Here is a 20,041-nt window from a genome sequence, read left to right on the forward strand (position 1 = left end):
TGGTGGTCCAAATATTTGCAAGTAAGGAAGTGGAGTGATTATGAAGCTTAAATTGTGAATTTGAATATCTAAAAGGTTTTTTTTGTTATAGGTATTATAGGAGGGCTTATTGAGGACCTCAAAGTGGTTCCACTTTTGAACACAAGCAAGAACGTGCATGGTAAAAGTGAAGCACCTTACATGCATGGCCTAAAGAGGAAGCTGCATGCATTAGAGAAAAGCCAAGAGGTGAGACACAAAAGGGTGGTGAAGAGGTGAGTACATGCATAAGAGGGTGGCAAGGAGGTGGACATGCATGAGAGTGTAGCATAAAGGTATGCATGTGATAAGGAGGTGTACATGCATGAGAAGGTAAGTAAGAGGTGCCAAAGTTGAGGTTGCCATACCTTCATATATAAAGAACCAATTGGTGGGTGCATAGTGGTGGTGGTGGTGAGTTTTCACATGGGCATTCAAGGTTGGTTGGTGACAAGACACGGTGGATGCATGTGGACAATGGCAGTGACAACCACCACAAAGGATAGCAATGACAAAAAGAGTTTATGGCTATATATCAGTTGCTCCAGCACATAGCTTGGTTGGGATCACGAGTGGGAGTGGATTGCTAATAATCCCATCTCTCAAGAATGCAATGTTTTCCCTTCTTTGAAAACGCACTCAAGAACGCAAGGCTTTCTTTGCTAAGATATGCCAAGGACTATCCACCCTGGGAAAGTTACGTGAACTATCCAATTATTCAGAAAAAAATTTGGTATAAACTATGCATTCTGATAGGAGGCAGCAAATGTACCATTTCTTCTAATTATTTTACATGGTGGGCTTTATGTTTATCACTGGAGAGCCATTTGTAATGCACACCAATCATGCCCACGCTGCCAGACTGCAATTGAGTCTGTATAGCATTGCATTTGGAGTTGTAGAAACCCCTAAATGATTAGGTGGTTCTTGGCTTGGCCTGACTCATTGGTAGTTTCACAAAAAGACGAGTTTTTGCATCACTTGGGACTAGCGTGGTTAACCCAACCTGGTCTACAGATTTTCTGTGAGGGTAGGAATCATGACCCTAACCTCATGGTCATTAGTAGATGCAATTGGAAGCGAGTTCAGAGTTCATAGTGGACACTTATTGGGCCATTCTTGCCACTTTGGAGAATTATCAGCAGTATCACAGTCTGGCAATTTGGAGGTTCAGATGCATAAAGGCTATGGATGGCACTCAAAAAAAAATATTTAGTCCATATGCATCATTTGGGTAGATATCATATACATATTCTTACAGCCATTTGGGCTTGTACACAAGGACCTTCCAAATCTGCGAAGCTAGGCGCACTACTTTCACGCCGTTTTCTTGTCATCTACTGTCTCACAACTTGTATGGCATCTTACCCCAGATTAGCTACATACACTTTGCATTTTAGGATCGTGACTCTTTCAGCCGATGGCTGAGATTTCGTATAAAATTTTCAGTACTGAATAGAAAGCATCTATCTGAATTATCTTCTCATGACAAGTGCATCAAGACATCAACCATTAACTGTCACGTCTGCAGCCACAAAAAGCATGACACTGAAATGTAACATTAGCGAGAAGAATAAAGCACAAATACACCCAAAATGTCTTGGCGAAAGCCTGGGATGGGAATACAACACACAATCCTGTGCACATTCAGTCTTCTCTTTCCCCCATCTCAGACATGCTGCCCCCAGTACATAAAAGTGGCATATTTGCTTCCTTAACATTGGTGGAAGGATGTGCAGCCAATAGGTTTGCATTCACCAGAAACACAGCCTTGCGGTACCTGCTCAGAATTTCCTTTGATAATGCTCAGTCATGCTTTGATATCGCATATGACCAGGGGAAAAGCATGCAACGTATATCACAGAGATGCGTGTATTACAGGGACTTGTGGGAAATAAATCAGTCATCCTCCTGTTCAGACTTCTGTTTCTTCCATTTATAAGCTGCCTCCAGGATTTTCAGATTTGGCTGCATTCCTGTCTCCTCTGGGAAAATGTAATCCGTGTACTCCTCAAATCTGCAAATCAAATTAGTACATAAGCAAAATAAGAGTATTAATGCATGTGATGTGTGTACATGCATGCATATGTATGCATGTGTGTGTGTGTGTGTGTGTGTGTGTGAGAGAGAGAGAGAGAGAGATGAATTGCAAGATGTGTGGGATAATTTAGTAAAAAAATAGAATTCATACCCTGAGGAGGTACCGTCGTCATTAAACAGCGGGCGCTTCCGCTTGACCCGTCTGGGCATTTTCTTTTGTACAATGGAAACATCCCCAAGGTCATCAAAACTCTTCTCCATATCACGCCACTCTTCTAGAAGCATGGCTCTTTCCTCTTTCTGATCTGGGGCAGAAGTCCTTAAAGAGTCGAAAGCCCTTTCAAAGACAGCTGTGGTGAAAACAACACACACCAACTATTACATACAGACTTGAAGACAGTAAAATTCAAAAACACTTGGCAAATAGTCTGTGTATGCATTCACATGCACTTGCTTGTGTATAGACATATGTATGTGTGTACATGCATGCATGCCTGTGTGTGCACGCGAGTGCATGTGCGTGCACAGGAATGTGCAACGTAAGCACACATGCACGTGTATGTATGTATGTATATGCACACACACACACAGGAGCTGTCATGTGCATCCCACACACTTGGATGCCGTGGACATAATTGTATAGATAAGTGCAAGCCCTGTGGTTGGTCACCTGGTCCCTTGTAAGCCCTTGTCTGGGACATGTCAGCCACTGTGTGCCACCACACGACGGTCAGGGTCATGCATAGTCACCAGAAACGTTTCGGGGTTTTTGACATTTCGGGACAAAACGTTTCGTCTTTCGACTAAGAAACGCGGAGGTTTCGTAATTTTTTCTATATAAATACAATAAAATGGTTTAGAACTTGTAGTTTGTAGCATTATTTGTAGGCCTAGCCGCCTGCCTAGTGCAAGTTAGGCACTTAAAATATGGTAAAAGCTTAGGCAATTCTGGTCACCATTGGGCAATTGGGGAGTTGTGGAATTGTGACTGGTGAGAAATTGGGCAATTGTGAGAAATTGGGCAATTAAAAATTTAGGGAATTGGAAATATTGGGGAATTTGTGAGAAATTGGGGGAGAGGAGGAGAAGAAGAAGAGGTGACTGTAGATGGAGTGAGAGAGAGAGAGAGAGAGAGAGAGAGAGAGAGAGTGTGAAAGTCCAACATATAAAAAAAACACTAAGATAAAATTTAAAAAAAAAACAATTTGTTTTTTTTAGAAATGAAAAAAATTCCCCGTTTCGGCTGTTTCGGGGTTTCTCAGCCCAGAAACACGTTTCTACCTGACTATAGGGTCATGTGTGCATGTCCCACACCTGCTTGTCCCATAACCCTCTTGAATGATGTACGGATGTTCTGGGCACTTATTAGGCTTGTAGCCAGCTGCACAGGCATTGGTCAGAGTCTTAGGTTTAGATAGAGGAGCCTATATATGTGAACCCATCAGTAGCATGGTAATTAGCAATATGCATTAGGATTTGTGGAGGCTAGTTGGGGCTATGGGCTGTGGACAGCCCACGGCCAAGCCAAAGGGGCAAGTGGAAGGTTATACAGGGTGCCCATACAAAGGCGCCTATCCAAGAAGAGGCCACACATGTGAAACACATCATACATCTGATTATTTGTCCTCTTTTGCAACTCGGCCAGCATATTTGCTCAGTCGACCAGTAGAAACAGCCCCATGTTCACTACATAAAGGTGCTCCCAGGCCTTGTTTTCTCATCTGAGAACTTTGCCAAGAGTCCTTTCTTGTGCACATGCCCTGGGCAGCCCAAGAAAAGGTAAACGCAAGGGGAGAGGTGCTGAAAACTGAAGGCAACCTGTTGAGAGCAGAAAACACAGCCAGTAGAGGCCTTTCTGGGGATTAATGCGAGAACAAAGTACTGTCCAGACTGTACAGCAGACCCATCTTCACGGGTACTCTGCAGAGGTCCAACATCAGTAGTCTTGGTGTTGATTTGCAACAGTCGGTCCATTACTTATTCAGCAATATAAGCAGATACACCTTCACAGTGGAGGCCCTTCAAACGGTAATTTTGGGACCCAATACAGTGCTCTCTCTCCCGCTTCTATCTTTCAATTATGCTTTGCAAATAGTCACGTTTTAGTGCTGAATTTCTGCTCTAATCAAGTTCACGATTCATCTCCAAGTCTTCCACATGTTACAGGAACACATGTGACAACATACCTCGAGATCGAAGAAGAGTTTGTTTTCGCTGAGCATTTGCATCATCTTCTACAGACCCATCATCATCCAAAGGAATCGCAGCCTCGAATTTTGCATAGCTCACCCATACTTTGAGATGCTTTGTCCGATCCAGCAGCCGCTCATAGAGTTGTCGGGTTCTCTCATGCTCTCCTTCTGAAATTTCGAATTCTATGTATGCCTGCAAGACATGCAAGAACTTCAAAAGGTTAGAAACACGAACAGAAAACCTACACTTTGGCCATTTAAACTCACATAGTAATGATAATACCTTCCAAAGCAGTTCCGGCATGTCGAGAACGGACTGTGCTATAGCTAGCTCAAAGATAGCCCGACCCCTCTCAGTTTCTCCTAGGGACCTTTCCAGCTCTGCAAACTTACTCCATGCATAACAGTTTGCAGGCGCCCACTCAAGATACTTCTCATACAAAGTCCTGCACCTGTCTATGTTACCCAGTTGGAGCTCAATTTCGATGTACGTCTTGAAAATCTGCAGCAAGAGAGAACAATTCAAAATCACACATTCCAAATACCCATAATATCAATTGGAAGTCGCAGCAGGAGAAGATACTTAGGCTCTTTACAGATAGATCTCCTAGGGTGAGGGGACGGGCAGGTGACATCTCCCCTGTTCACAGGGGTTGTGCTGTAAAGACCTTTGACAGAATCTAAATTACAGCACAGTTTAGAACAATGTGAATGTTTCTAAGAAAGCAGTCCTTACCTTATCCTTGGGAGCCATACCAATGGCATTACCAAGAATCTGTCTAGCTGCCTTCAAATCCTTCTGCCTGATCTCAAACTGAGCTGCTAAAAGCCATATTTTGGCAAATGAGAATTTCTTATGGGGTAAAAGCTTCAAGCATTCCCTGATTTCGCAAACACCCAAAGTTAGATAACAGTGATAGCCTCCAGTTTTCATATGTGAGAATTTTAAATACTTGAATCATGTGCAAACCTCCTATGACTACACAGGCTTCCATAGCAGAGTAGAGATCTATGCAACATGCACAAGAAAAAATCACATGCATGAAGCGTACCTGTACACGTCTCTGGTCCTTTCCATATCTTGAGCCTCCAGTTCTTCGAACAACGCATAATTTATCCTATAGATAAAACTGCTTGTGTGAGTTCATGTCATGATTTGACCTTCCATTACAGTATTCAAAGTTCAAACAGATAATGGTCTATATTGTGACAACTGACCCATCAACCCTTCTTCAATAATGTACAAAAAGAAGCTCTTGAAGGTAAGCCACATAAGTAAGTGGCTTCAGAAGGGACAGCCTTGTTTGGGCCAATGAGTGCATTGAGCGATACTGCAATGCTGTCCTCCCTCACGACAACCATTTCCCCTTTGATACAGCAGATTTAATCAAAGAAATGTTTGCCAGGCAGACTCTGTGAAGAGACTGTTAAATACAAATTGATGAACCAAGACCCCGAGGACATGGCTACCCTACCTACTTTACGGTAATAATTTATCCCCGCAGGCATGAAAGGGAAAGCCCAACAAGTGCATCGTGTGGCACAGTGATGCCACCCTCCCTCCAAGCGAACCATCTACCCTAGATTATTGCAGCTTCTGTCGGAGAAATGGTTGCCAGGCAGACTTCAGGAAGAGACACTTAAACACCTAAGTCTTTGAAGATTGTTGAGCCACAATAAACTGAAAACGAAGCCCAAGACCCACATGACATGGCCAGCCTACCCATTTTACAGCGTAAAACCATGACTTAAGCTCCAGACATAGGAAGAAAAAGACCGAAGCAACAATCTCAATTTGCTGAGAGCTGCATTTGCTAATGTTCCCTTCACAGCAATTGCAAACTTGAAGCTTCGTCAGGATATACAGTTTACTTCCACCAGCTGAAGCTGCAAGTTAAAAGATGGGCTAAGTGACTTTGCTACTATAAGAGTGTCCTTCTGATTAGACTCGGGTTCCTTTCAATCGCATTTTGTAGATTTTAAGCCTGTACAAGATTCAAAGTAAAAGTGTTTCAATGTATGAAGCATGTCCTTTCCTGCTCGAACTTTTTGTTAGCACATTCATCCCCAATTTCTGCTCATTTTTGGTGCCCATTTGGTCCCTTTTGTATGGCCCTTGATTGTGGGATGGCCACCCCTTTTTCCCATATTTTTCTGGGATTTTTCCCAGCCTTTTTGGTATTTACCAGTCGGCCAGCATACATGATCCAATCGGCCAGCATACATGCTCCAGTCGGCCAGCATACCTCACCTATAAATAGGTGGTGCTGGCCTCTCACTTTTCATTCAGTCTTGTACATATTTTGCTCCCACACTTATGAGACTTCTAGTGTCTCTTGCTTGGGACTGTTTTGCTTCAGTATATTCAGCATAGATTGCTCCATATCCCTCTCTCTCTCTCTCTTGCACTCTCTATTCAGCACACTCTAATGCCACTTTGCTTCCGCTCTGTGCACTCTTTCATGGTATCATCGCTCCCGGTTCAGCGACTCCTTTGCTACCCCAGATTCAGCCCTACTTGAGCACCTTGTCCTCTGCGTTTTTTCTCAGATTTGCAGCCCCTTTGCTGCTGCGATTTCTGGACAGCACCTGCTGGTCACTTCTCCTTCAGATCGGCTTCACCGATTGCAGCCATCAGGTATTTTCTGATCAGCGTTTTCTTTCCACGTGGAGTTTGGACATAGGCGTTCTGTTTTTCAGGACAGCAGCCCTTCTTGTGCTGCGTTTTCCTCTCCAGTGGTCCTTCCCCTTTGCAGAGGGGGTCTGTGGTGTTTCGGGCTTTGGTGGCACTCTTGGTACCTGTGGAGGACACTTCTTCTGAGTTTGTGCATATTTCTGAGATTGAGCCCAAGCTTCTTGTGATGGCTGCACTGACTTCTCTTCATATGTTCTCTGAGTCTGCAAAGTTGGATGGTTCCAACTACACCCTATGGAAGGTGAAGGTGAAATCAGCCTTGCATGGCGTGGATCTTTGGGATTGGCTTGTTACACCGGCCAATGCCACCCCTCCCACCCTTGCTTCCGATGGTGTGACTCAGGCACAGATTGATCCATGGCAAGCGAATGATCGTCGCGTTTTCTCCTTTCTGCTGTTTAACTGTCAGGATTCTATTCTCTCTCATGTGCGTACAGAAGATGCTGCACATGAAGTTTGGAAGGCTTTTGCAGATCTCTACAAGATTAAGTCTCTAGGTCGGATTTTGGTGTTGGAAAAGCAACTTCTGAACTTATCAGTTTCTGCCTTTCCATCTTTATCTGCTTTCATCTCAAAGATGAAAGATCTTCGGAACGTGCTTGCTATTTGTGGCAAGGACATCTCTACAGAGGACATGGCTATTCGGCTTCTCTCCAAGCTTCCAGAGAGGTTTGATGCATATTTTCAGTCTCTTGTTTCTTCTCCTCGTCCTATTCCAGTTACTTGGGAGGCAGTTCTCCCCTCCGTTATGCAGATTGAGTCTCGCTTTGAGGAGCGGACTGGCACCTCTGATGGCCCTGATGGAGCTTTGGCAGCGCGAGATAAAGGGAAGAACCAACAAAAGAAAGGGAAAGGGGGTTCTGACAAGAAAGGGAAAGGGGGTTCTGACAAGAACTCCAAGGATTCCAAGAAGGATAAAGACAACAGCAAATCTTCAAAGAACAAGGACATTGAATGTCATTATTGTGGCAAGAAGGGTCATAAATCACCCCAATGTCACAAGAAGAAGCGTGATGAAGCAGCAAAGAACTCTTCCTCTACAGCGGTGTCTCAACCCAAGAAGGATGATGGCATTCTTCTATTAGCAAGTACTCGTCGTATACTTGCTCTTGTGACTTCTCAGTCACGGTCTTGGATTGTGGATAGCCGTGCTACTCCCCATCGAGATTGGTTTGAGGGCTTCACTGCCAGGTCAGGCGAGATCACTTTGGGTGATTCTTCTTCTGTGCCAGTGCATGGACATGGCACTATCCCCATCTTCCACTCTTCCGAGGACAAAAGGTACTTCTCTGGCGTTCTGTATATTCTAGTTTGGCTTTTAACCTTTTGTCACTGAGTGCTCTTATAGCTCAGGGTGCGGAGGTGATCTTTTCTCGTTATGAGATTACCATTCGTGATATGGCGACTGGTAGCATCTTGGCTCATGGAGTCCAAGATAGTGGTCTTTACAAATTGACCGCTCTGCTTTCTTTTGGTGCTTCTGCTCTTTGGCATGCTCGGTTTGGCCATTTGAGCTATCAGCTTCTACAGCGAGCTTCGAAGGATGGGTTGGTTGAAGGTTTACCGACCATCAAGGCTCCATCTTCTGCTTGTTCCTCTTGTTTACAGGGGAAGCAACACCAAGCCACCTTTCCAAAGGAGGCGACACACAGATCTTCGGCATCACTTGCTCTCATTCATGCAGACTTATGTCCTATGAGTACCGCGTCTTTGAGTAAGGCGTTGTACATGCTCGTGATGGTGGATGATTTTTCCATATATACTTGGGTTTTCTTTCTGAAGACCAAGGATGAGGCTTTTCAGCACTTCTGTGATTGGAGGGTTGAGGTGGAAAAAGAGACCGGTCATTCGATCAGGACTGACCCGGGGGGGGGGGGGTGAGTTCACATCCCAGGAGTTTCAGAAATACTACAAAACACATGGCATTCGCAGACAGCTTACTACATCATATACTCCATCACAGAATGAAGTTGCAGAGAGGAAGAATAGGACCATTATGGAGATGGCCCGTGCTATGCTTGAGCGTTCTTCATTACCTCAACGTTTCTCGGCTGAGGCCGTTTCCACTGCTATCTACATTCAAAACACGTCTCCTACTGCTGCTCGTCCCGATAAAACTCCATATGAGACTTTCCATGGTGAGAAGCCCTCCATTGTTCATTTTCGGATATTTGGGTGTTCGGCGTATGTTCATGTGTCTAAGGAGCATCGCTCCAAGTTGGACTCGAAGTCTCAGCGCATGACTTTTCTCGAATACAGCACTGTGTCCAAGGCATATCATCTTTATGATCCTCAAGCCGGCAAAGTTGTTGTGAGCCGTGATGTGGTGTTCGACGAGACTCCTACATCTTCACAGGGGGGTGGTGAGCTTCTTCTTCCTCCACCTCCATCTCCATCTCCGCCTTCTCCTCCTCCTCCTCCCGCTGCTACTGTTCCACCTCCAGCTGTGGATTCTCAGTCAGATGATGACGACTCTACTCCTCCAACAAGTTCGAGTAGATCTGTGCCTGGATGGTATTATCAAACAGTTCATGATTTTGAGTTACGTGAGCTTCCTTCTGCTCCTTCACCTGGTTCTCTCCAGCATTCTTCCAGAGTTACAGGGAAACAAATTCATGAGGGCAACATGTTTGTTAATTGTGCTCTTATGTCCTCTATCATTAATGGTCCTTCTGATCCCACTTCTGTGGACGAGGCTCTTTCACATGAGCCTTGGCATCGTGCTATGCAGGCAGAGCTGGATGCTATCGAACGGAATGGCACTTGGATTTTGGTGCCTAGGCCACTGAAGCGTAAGGTGATTGGTGTGCGTTGGATCTTCAAATCGAAGTTCCGAGCTGATGGCAGCTTGGACAAGCACAAGGTGAGGTTGGTTGCCAAGGGTTATGCACAGCGCCCTGGAGTCGACTTCGATGAGACCTCCGCTCCGACGGCCCGGATGACTACCATTCACACCGTTCTTGCTCTTGCAGGTCATCATAGATGGCCCGTTTTCCAGATGGACGTCAAGTCGGCTTTCCTTATTGGAGAGCTTACACAGGAGGTTTATGTTGATCAGCCGCCGGGATTTGTTGTTCCAGGTAAACAGGATCAGGTGTACCAACTGAAGAAGGCTTTATATGGTCTGAAGCAAGCTCCGCGAGCTTGGTACCAGCGGATTGATGAGTTCTTTCAGAAGCTCGGCCTACGGCGTTCTCATGCAGATTCGAACCTTTATATCCTCCTTGAGAGGGGGTTGATTGTTATCATTGTGGTCTATGTTGATGACCTCATCTTTACAGGTTCTTATTCTGTTAGGATCCGTTCTGTCATGGATGCTTTGGAGACAGAGTTTGAGATGACGGATCTTGGCCTTCTGCATTATTTTCTCAACTTTGAGATTTGGCAAACCTCGAAGAGCATTTTCTTCTCTCAACAGAAGTACACACGGGAGATTCTCGACAGATTTCAGATGACTGGGTGCAGACCAGTTTCTTCTCCTATGGATGTTAGTGAGAAGCTTTCTCTACTTGATGCTTCTCCAGGGATTTCAGATGACTGGGTGCAGACCAGTTTCTTCTCCTATGGATGTTAGTGAGAAGCTTTCTCTACTTGATGCTTCTCCAGGGATTGATCGGGGACAGTATCGGGTTCTCGTCAGTTGCTGGGTTTGGTAGACCTACTCCCGATTATTGGACATGTTTCGCAGTCAGTTTATTGAGTTCTTTCTCATCCAAACCCCGTCAGCAGCATTGGCGGTGTGCTCTCAGAGTTCTTCGGTATTTGCGTGGGAGATCCAAATACTCGACGTTCGACCACTGGTTGTGTTTTTACGCTCGAGTCTAGAGCCATTTCATGGAGCAGTAAAAAGCAGCCTACTGTGGCACTTTCCTCTACTGAGGCGGAGTACTGTGCGGTTTGTTATGCTACATGTGAGGCGATATGGTTGCGGAGATTATTGGAGGAGCTCGGTTGTCATCCTACCGGATCTACTCTTCTTTGGTGTGATAATCAGAGTTGCATCGCCATTGCCAAGAACCTTGTTCATGCTCGTACCAAACACATTGAGATACAGTATCAGTATGTTCATGAACGAGTTCTTGCTGGAGATTTGCATTTGGAGTATTGTCCTTCAGTGGAGAATGCTGCAGATTTGTTCACCAAGCCGGTTTCTCAGGCTTCCTTGGCTCCTCATCTTCGGCTTCTCGGAGTTTGTTCAGCATCTGGTGCTAAGAGGGGGTGTTAGCACATTCATCCCCAGTTTCTGCTCATTTTTGTGCCCATTTGGTCCCTTTTGTATGGCCCTTGATTGTGGACTGACTTTTCCCATATTTTTCTGGGATTTTTCCCAACCTTTTTGGTATTTACCAGTCGGCCAGCATACCTCACCTATAAATAGGTGGTGTTGGCCTCTCACTTTTCATTCAGTCTTGTATATATTTTGCTCCCTCACTTATGAGACTTCTAGTGTCTCTTGCTTGGGACTGTTTTGCTTCAGTATATTCAGCATAGATTGCTCCATATCTCTCTCTCTCTTGCACTCTCTATTCAGCACACTCTAGTGCCACTTTGCTTCCGCTCTGGGCACTCTCACTTTTGCTACCCGGCCAACGCACCTCTCCGCTTTCCCCTGCCCCTCCTATGCCTACTCTGCCCCTGGCTCTCTTGTGCCCCTCCTCCACCCCTTGACCACCTCCGCCTCATTTAGTTCACCGTCACCTTCGCATCAAGCCCACCATCCTGCTCTATTCCCCTCCTGCTGCTTCGCTCATAGGTTGTGTTTTCTACAGTTGTGGGTCCCCTTTGGCTCCAGCCTTCATGTGAGGGACTCCTCTTGAGGATCACCTAATACATATTACACATGCATAAACAAGATTAGAGAAACCAAATAAAAGGGGTGCACGCAACGCATGCTCACCACCCAACTGTAGGTTCGCGTCCGCAAACCTCCCCTAAGCTAGGGGCTAAGGTTCCACTCCCACGAGTCCATGCCAATCAGCCCTAGCGTCCAGTGCCTGCCCACACGGGCCCTCAACAAGACTACCCGTGATCTGCCAGGTGCAAGCCTCTTGGTCCACGTCTAGACCACAATGAACCACTAATAACCCAAGACTCACTTATATAGTGCTTAATGCTGCTATAAATAACAGTACAATAATAAATAGCCAATAACCTTAGATTTATTAAATATGAACCTTAGCCACCTAAATCCGCCTGCTTTCCCTAATCCCAAGGCTCCCCTAACCCTGTTGGATTAGTCCCTAACCCCGACGGTTAGTGCCAAGTATGTAACACTTCATGAGGACTCCATGGCAGCCCCTTCGTAATCCCCATCTAAGGCCACCTTCAACTGTCCTTTTCGGATGCAGAACTCCAACTCTTGGCATCTTTAGCCGCTTCACTCTAAGCAAGCACCTTGATGTGCAAGTTCCTCAGCAGTTTACGTTCTTGTGATTTTGTGGTTTAATCTTTCATGCTTAAGTGTGGTTAATAAACTTAATGGTAAATCATCCCTAGTTTCACATGCGGACCTCTGGGAGTCTTCTTTCAGCTTTGCACACCATCCTAGTGTTAGAATTGTGCATCTTAGTTTTCTGGGGCTTCTACTATTTATCAAACATTTTATTGTAATTCTCCTATTTATTTGTCTTGCGAGCAATCGGCCAGCCCTAGAGGCAGTCGGCCGGCTCACTGAGGCACTATATAAGGAGTTCCCCTTTATTCACTTCTTCATCCAATCCACTTGCACATAGCTCAACATCCAGTTGCTGGCCATTGCCATTGTAAAGCTTTACTGCTGTTATAAAAGGTGATCTTGCCCAACTCTCTCTCTCTCCTTTGCACTCTCTCATATGTTTACTGTTTATGCTTCCGCCTGTGCTTTCTCCTTCATGGTATCATACGCTTAGGTCCAGACTGCTCCCAACCCTGCAAATCTGCCCACTTCTGCTGTGCGTTTTGCCTCCATCACTTCTCCGGCTGCAGATCAGTCCATTCAGTTGCTGCATTTTCAGTACCTTGCTGCGTTTCTGGTCCAGCCCTCTTCTGCTTGCTATCGGCCAGCCCTACAGGCTGTGTTTTTCTCTTCAGAGGCAGATCTTGAAGTGTTTTGGCTGTGTTTTCTCCTACAGAGGCTATCCGGTCAGTTTTGGTGGCTGTGTTTTCCTCTACAGAAGCAAACGGTGGAGTTGTGGCTCTGTTTTCTGCACTCGCATCAGATTTGGTGAGTTCTCTTGCATGTGGAGTTGCTAGACAAGTGGCTGTACATTTTCTTCTTCCTCCACGAGCCCCTGCCCTTTCGGTAGGAGGTTCCCGGTGGATCTTGGACTGTTTTGCTGCTGTCCCGCCTCTTTCTCTCTATGGTTTGAGAGGGGGCTGATTGTTCTTGGTGCCTTGCTTCGTTGGAAACAGCGTTGCATAGAAACGCGTTTCGTACATGTTTAAAACGTACGAAACGCTTCGAAACGTTTCGACCTGTACGAAACGCGTTTTTTATTCATCATGAATATTTTAATACCCTACAGCCCGTCACATCGAATCGTTTCGTACCTTTTCTGTGCATGTTTCCCAGTGGCGGCCGCTTGTACTTTTTCGCCGTCTTGTGTGCCAGCTTGCTATCAAATCAACGCCCGCGTCAGCCCGCCTGCTCCTTGGTGTCCTTGGGCCTTAAGGAGGTCTTCTAAAGGGGTAATGTCATGTTTTGCTTTCATGTTGGTTTTCTCTGCACAACTCACAAAGAAGCACGTTTTTTTCTCTTCCATCAATATTTATGGCATATCTTCCTCCCCTTGCTCTATTGAGGCCTAAGACTATCTACCTTCTCTTTCCCTTGCTCTATTGTTGGCTAAGATGACACTTAAAATCATGAATCATAAAATGAGATTGCTTTATGTTATGTCGCACTTGCAGGGCCAACAATCTGCATTTATCCCCGCCTTGTAGGATGCCTTGAACAGGTGATTCTCTTTGGAACAATGTCACCTTCGAGTCTAGATATGGTGGCTCAGGCTCCGGAAAGTGGAAATGCAACTTTTGTGCTGATAAGCACCATGGCAATGTCACCAAGTTGAAGGCACATTTGTCATAAACAAAGGGTTTTGGCATCAAGCCATGTAAGCATGTGCCACAAGAAATCTATGATAGCCTGAAGGCTTGGAAGGCCATGCAGCTAGGTATCCCCCTCGAGGATATCCCCAATCTGGGAGAGCCTGAAGCACGTCAAAGTGTCTCCAAGAGGACTCGCAGTATCAGAGAGGAAGATACCAGTGGTGAGGTTGCAGGTGGTGTGCAGGTGGTTCTAGCTCGGCACCTCGAGCCAAAAGAACTAGTCTTCCAGTGTGCAAGAAAGGACATGTGCAGGCAGGGATGCAGAAGGCTACCATGAAAGAGGCAACGAGGGAGTTGATGAACTTGGTAAGGTTCTTGATTCTTAAATCTTGTATCTTTGTCTCCTACTCTTTCAAAACCTACATTCAAATGCTACTCTCTTTTTGACTCTTAACTTAACATTCTTTTTTGTACAATGTAGAGACGGATCGCATTGAGAGTTCTCTCCCAAGATTGCAGTTCAGGGCCTTGAGAGAGGAACTGGAGTACATGGGCTCTTTTTCACACGAAAAAGAGAAACAGACTCTCCACAACATAATTGAAGAGGCTTGTCTTTTGTCATTGCAATCTCTGATTGTTAGAGCAAAAGGGTCATCCCATTGAGCCTCGCCAAGTGAATCCAGATAAGATTGATATCATAAAGTGCAAGGAGATTCCAGACATTCCTCAGGAGGAGAGAGAGATCTATTCTATGCTCTATGAGAAGATCATGGCTCCGGCTCGCACTACACGATCTTCTCGAGAGGCTAGTACGAGTGGTGCACGTGCAGCTCTAGAGGACGAGGCATTTGAGAACTCGGCTACCGGAAGTGACCCTGAGAGTGAGGCTACAGAGGCAAAAGATGCAGATGAGGATGAGCATGAGGATGCAAATAGCAGCTCGCAGCTGCCAACATCATTTTATTTGGACATGTTATTTAGTTTGAACTTTGGACATGTTATTTATTTTGATCTTGGATTTTGAGTCATGACTCATCACCCACGTGGTGATCCTTTTGATTTCTGTTTAGTGATTTCTGTTTAGTCATCACCCACGTGATTTGTGATATCATCATATCTTACATGTATTTTGTTTTTATTAAAACGAATTCAATGTGGTCTCTTATAAGTTATGTCAACAGTTTTTTTTTTTGTATATTTCAAGTTAAAAATATACATGCTTTTCTATTTTGTATGAAACTTTTTTGTACCCGTTTCTTACCTTTTATGAAAGGTTTCAAAACATATGAAATCCGTTTCATACCTGCCGTTTCAGAAACGCCTAGCAACACTGGTTGGAAAGCACTTGAGAGAAGTGTTTGAGAGCTAAGATTTGTTCTTTGCTATTGTGGATATGGCTCCTCCCTGTACGAACAAAGATGACAAGTTGAAAGGAGCCAACTACACTCATTGGAAGCTTCAGATGCAGATCAGGTTCATCCACAAGGGTTTGTGGGACATTGTTCAGGGCACTGAAAGGAAGTCTGAGCATCCTCAAAACTCTAGGAGGTGGACTCAAGATCAAGAGTGTGAATTTCTCATCGGAGCTACCACCACATCAATAGATGCGTTCAGCCATCTCTGATGTAGCCCTGCTTAACTTCTTCCCCTCGAACATATGTCAATGAAGAGTAGTCCCTTTTGGCAACATCTCCATGCTAGTGCCAATGCAGATTTTGTTGCGAAAGGCAATGATGTGCTCACGCAGATGCTTGGACCTTTCATGGCACTGCAAAAGCTCCAATTTGATGTAGGAGGCTTGATTTTGGAAAAACCCCAAATTTCGTTAGATTTTAAGCTCATTGTCACAACCGTGTAAAGACCTTACCGCCTTGGACCTTTCATGGCACTACAGAAGCTCCAATTTGAAGTAGGCGGCTTGATTTTGGAAAAACCCCAACTTTCGTTAGATTTTGAGCTCCCTGTCACAACCATGTAAAGACTTACCGAATCTAAGTGGCTAACTCCTGCCTCAGTCTGCTGAGCTGAGCTACAAGATTAGGATCAATAGAACTCTATCTACCAAATTCGCCTTCATTCTTTAGATGTTTCACAAGAACCTTGTAAGTGTCATTGACAAAATCAAAAGAAGTACCATTTTGAACAAGAAAGGAACCTGCTACGCTTGCCCCCAAGAGGAGGAGAACCTTGGAAGCTCTAAAGGGATGGGGGTGCCCCACAGGTGATGCTAACATGGTATCAGAGCCACCTTGGCTATGCTCCATATGTCTTCAATGCTGCATTCTTTTTCTGGAATGTGTGTTTCTCATCAAAGCTGCCACCATCATCACTGTCAATGCTGCATTTTTTTTCTGAACTGCAAATTTCTCATTGGAGCTACCACCACATCAATAGATGCGTTCAGCCATCTCTGATGTAGCCCTGCTTAACTTCTTCCCCTCGAACGTATGTCAGTGAAGAGTAGTCCCTTTTGGCAACATCTCCATGCTAGTGCCAATGCAGATTTTGTTGCGAAAGGCAATGATGTGCTCACGCAGATGCTTGGACCTTTCATGGCACTGCAAAAGCTCCAATTTGATGTAGGAGGCTTGATTTTGGAAAAACCCCAAATTTCGTTAGATTTTGAGCTCATTGTCACAACCGTGTAAAGACCTTACCGCCTTGGACCTTTCATGGCACTACAGAAGCTCCAATTTGAAGTAGGCGGCTTGATTTTGGAAAAACCCCAACTTTCGTTAGATTTTGAGCTCCCTGTCACAACCATGTAAAGACTTACCGAATCTAAGTGGCTAACTCCTGCCTCAATCGGCTGAGCTAAGCTACAAGATTAGGATCAATAGAACTCTATCTACCAAATTCGCCTTCATTCTTTAGATGTTTCACAAGAACCTTGTAAGTGTCATTGACAAAATCAAAAGAAGTACCATTTTGAACAAGAAAGGAACCTGCTACGCTTGCCCCCAAGAGGAGAACCTTGGAAGCTCTAAAGAGATGGGGGTGCCCCACAGGTGATTCCGACAAAATGCAACAGCAACATGCAACGTTTCTACTCGTATGGACTCAAGGTTCCTTCTTCAACAAGGACCCTGACCACCCAACTTAGCACTTCATGCCCTCAATGTTACTTTTCCCTCCTCTGCACCCAATGTAGCCTCCCTAGAAGTGTGGCCAGGGAGCTTCCCCTCTTTTCTTTCTAATTGTGGCTCACTTGAGGGATGTACTTTGTTGCTTCGCATGAGAACTATTTTGTAGCTCACTTAAGCAAACGATTTCTTTTTTTCCTCCAACCATCAATCCATGCCATCAGCCCATGATACTTTACAACCCTTTGACAAACACCAACAACAAACAGCAATCCTCTGGTGTTTTACAAAAGAAAGGACAGACAATTTTAGAAAGAAAATTTTGCCTTAAAGGGACATACTTAAAAGCTTCAAGAGCTTTTCATTGGAGAGAAAAACAATCGGATGCACCCAATGAGGTTATAGCTCAAGTGGTAGAGATGTTTGTCTAGGACCAAGAGGTCCGGGTTCAAAACCCCACATGGTGCTTCCTCGGCCAGCACCTCCTGCAGGCAGTGAAAAATGGTAACTACGGGAAGATCTTGGGCCTAAGTCTAGTTGCGCGCCCGCGGGGGGGGGGGGGGGGGGGGGGGGGGGGGGGGGGGGGGGGGGGGGGCAAGTTTTGGGTGGTGGTGGTTTTGGGAGACAATCAGATGCAAAATGTTTACAAACGATATTCAAATTAACAATATGTTTCTCGTATCCCTTATTAGACTACGCAGTTCAAGTCTTTACTTAATTGTGACCTTTCTAAAATAAGATGGATGCAGAAGACAGACTAAATAAGCCTTATCACGGGTGATGGAAATCACAAGGTATTTGGGAGACACTGTGCACGCTGATATAAAAATTGAAAACCCACTATATAAAAAGTGAAAAAATGGTAGTTGGCAGTTGTAATGTAGAGGCTCAATAGGAGTTGTTCCGTGCTCTTACCAAAGATAAATGTAACGCTGCCAATATCGCTTCTCTTCTGCCGGTGGTATATTAGCAATAGCCCTCTCATATACTTCACGAACCCTCTCCTTGTTACCAGCAGTCTCTTCTAGCTTTGCATAATCAAACCATACATCATAATTGCGTCCATTCTTCTTAACCTCCTCCTCATACTGAAACCTCTTCCTGCCCAGCACGACATCTTCTATTCCTTCTGTATCCCCATACTGCTTCTCAAACATTACAAATTTCCTGTACAAGTCCTCTGCCTGTCCTTTGGGGATATGATCCAAAGCATATTTATAGATGCATCGGGCCCTGTCAATCTCTTTGCACCTCTCTTCAAACTGTGCAAAGGCTACAAAAAGCTCCTCTGTCTGTCCATCTTCACCAAGTTGCTCTATGGCCCTCTCATAGCAGGTCCGGCCACGCGCAATATCACCATTTTTTACCTCAAATTTGGCGTATCTAACCCAAGCCTTGACAGTAGGCAGGCATTCTACATACCTGTCGTAGATCTTCCTTGCCCTCTCAACCTCATTGTACCGCAGCTCAAATTTGATGTACGCCGACCAGCCATGATGGTCAGGTTCCCACTTCATCCACCGCTCAAAGATTTGCCGGGCCCCTGCATGGTTGCCCAGCATCTCCTCCATGTGTATGTACTTGTACCATAGCTGATCAATGCGGGGCAGCAGCGAGACGGCACGGTCCCACACGTTCCGGGCATGGTTAATGAAGCGATTCTTCATCTCCATCTCTGCGTACTTGAGCCATAGGGTGGTGATGCGGTAATCAACCTCAAGGGCGCGTTCCCATATGGATCTAGCCCTAGCAAAGTCCTTCTGGGACTCTTCCCACTGTGCATACTTGACCCATACACTGATGTTCCACCGGACACGGCGGATTTGATCCTCAAACTCTTTTCTTCTTCTGAGTCTGTACTCTCCAAGCTCTGCTGTGTCTGTGATTTTCTGTTTGGGGGGTCTGATTTCTGCTTCTTGCCTTTCACGGGCTTCTCTGAGGATTTGCTCTGCGGTGATCTGGATTTGTGCAGGGGTTTTGTTTTTCACGCGGGTAGGGCGGGGTAGCTTCACCTCTGTTTCTTTGCGGGTCAGAAACCCCAAAGCAGGGTCTGCTTCCTTGAAGGCCATGCGTGCTAGCTTCCTTCTTCGAAACAGAAAGGGGAGTGTGTGCAGGAGAAAAATACCTAGCAGATAAGCGTTCGATGAACAGTTTGCTTGAAGGGTTGAGCTCCCCACACAGTGCAGAAACTGACGGAAACCCTAGTCTCTGTGTTTCGACGCATCAGCAGAGGCCCTGATACGAATGGAATTTCGAAATCATGAATGTGCTCCTGAAAAATCAAAAGCTATACTTTTCCCGAATACGTTAATAACAAAATCTTGGAAGAGATGTCTTGAGGGAACTCTTTGTTTAGTTTGGCCCATCTAGAAATCAGGTTAGCCAGGAAGCCGAATAATAAAGGACTGAGGAGGTTGGTTGATTGTTGGGATTGGTCTCTGGTGGGATGAAGGAAGAGTTTAGGCTCCATTAAGGGAATTGTAGCTCGTGAGACAGGTATTGGTGGAAGTGGAGAGAGGATGGGAGTCTATTGTAATTGTTGAGACTTGCTGACTGAAAGATTGGGCTTGGTTTAATGGAGTCAAGCTAGATAAAGGGGTAACCAGGACTCTGTATGAAGAGATGAGGAGGAGTTAAGTGAATGTGTGGTATTGTAATAAAATCTGGAGAGTGAGCTGGAACCCTAGCATCTCGACGACGAAGCGATGGAATATGATATAGGAAGTGGGTATTCCTGTGAAAGCTTAGATTTTCTTGTGGAGAGTGTGTATGTGGGCTCTGGCTATTGGGTATAACCTTTTACAGAGGAACTTCACGTCTAGGATTTGCCCTAGATGCTGATCAACATTGGAGGATGGGAGACATGCTTTTTGGGACTGTCTAGCCATTAGAGGGGCTTGTGGCAAGATTGGGAAATGGGTCTCAAGCAGCATAGGGATGCAAGGGTATTGGGGGACTGAGTGTTAGGAGGATTTTCTACTAATGGG

The 20,041-nt window shown here is 45.2% G+C and overlaps 1 protein-coding gene across 1 annotated transcript; it reads right to left on the minus strand.

Annotated features, from left to right (window-relative positions):
* Positions 1-1,561: 1,561 nt before the first annotated feature.
* On the minus strand, positions 1,562-19,422 carry LOC147603672 (uncharacterized). Its single transcript, XM_086796160.1, has 7 exons — positions 17,970-19,422; positions 5,303-5,368; positions 4,987-5,131; positions 4,534-4,752; positions 4,245-4,443; positions 2,210-2,408; positions 1,562-2,035 (listed from the first exon to the last, which is right to left on the minus strand). Exons 1-7 carry the CDS (start codon positions 19,121-19,123, stop codon positions 1,918-1,920), a joined length of 2,100 nt encoding a protein of 699 aa, XP_086652286.1. The 5' UTR covers positions 19,124-19,422; the 3' UTR covers positions 1,562-1,917.
* Positions 19,423-20,041: the final 619 nt, after the last annotated feature.

Source organism: Cibotium barometz, chromosome 63 (genome assembly GCF_041138505.1).
Source record: "Cibotium barometz isolate CiBa-2024 chromosome 63, ASM4113850v1, whole genome shotgun sequence".
Classification (NCBI taxonomy): domain Eukaryota; kingdom Viridiplantae; phylum Streptophyta; class Polypodiopsida; order Cyatheales; family Cibotiaceae; genus Cibotium; species Cibotium barometz.

What these genes read in the sequence shown, in the direction of transcription:
- LOC147603672 (XM_086796160.1), bottom strand. Translation starts at nt 19,123, where the DNA reads ATGGCCTTCAAGGAAGCAGACCCTGCTTTGGGGTTTCTGACCCGCAAA. An exon ending in TGCCGGAACTGCTTTGGAAG is followed by an intron (nt 4,444 to 4,533) that starts GTATTATCATTA and finishes CATGTCTTGCAG; the next exon opens with GCATACATAGAATTCGAAAT. An exon ending in AACTCTTCTTCGATCTCGAG is followed by an intron (nt 2,409 to 4,244) that starts GTATGTTGTCAC and finishes TTTTCACCACAG; the next exon opens with CTGTCTTTGAAAGGGCTTTC.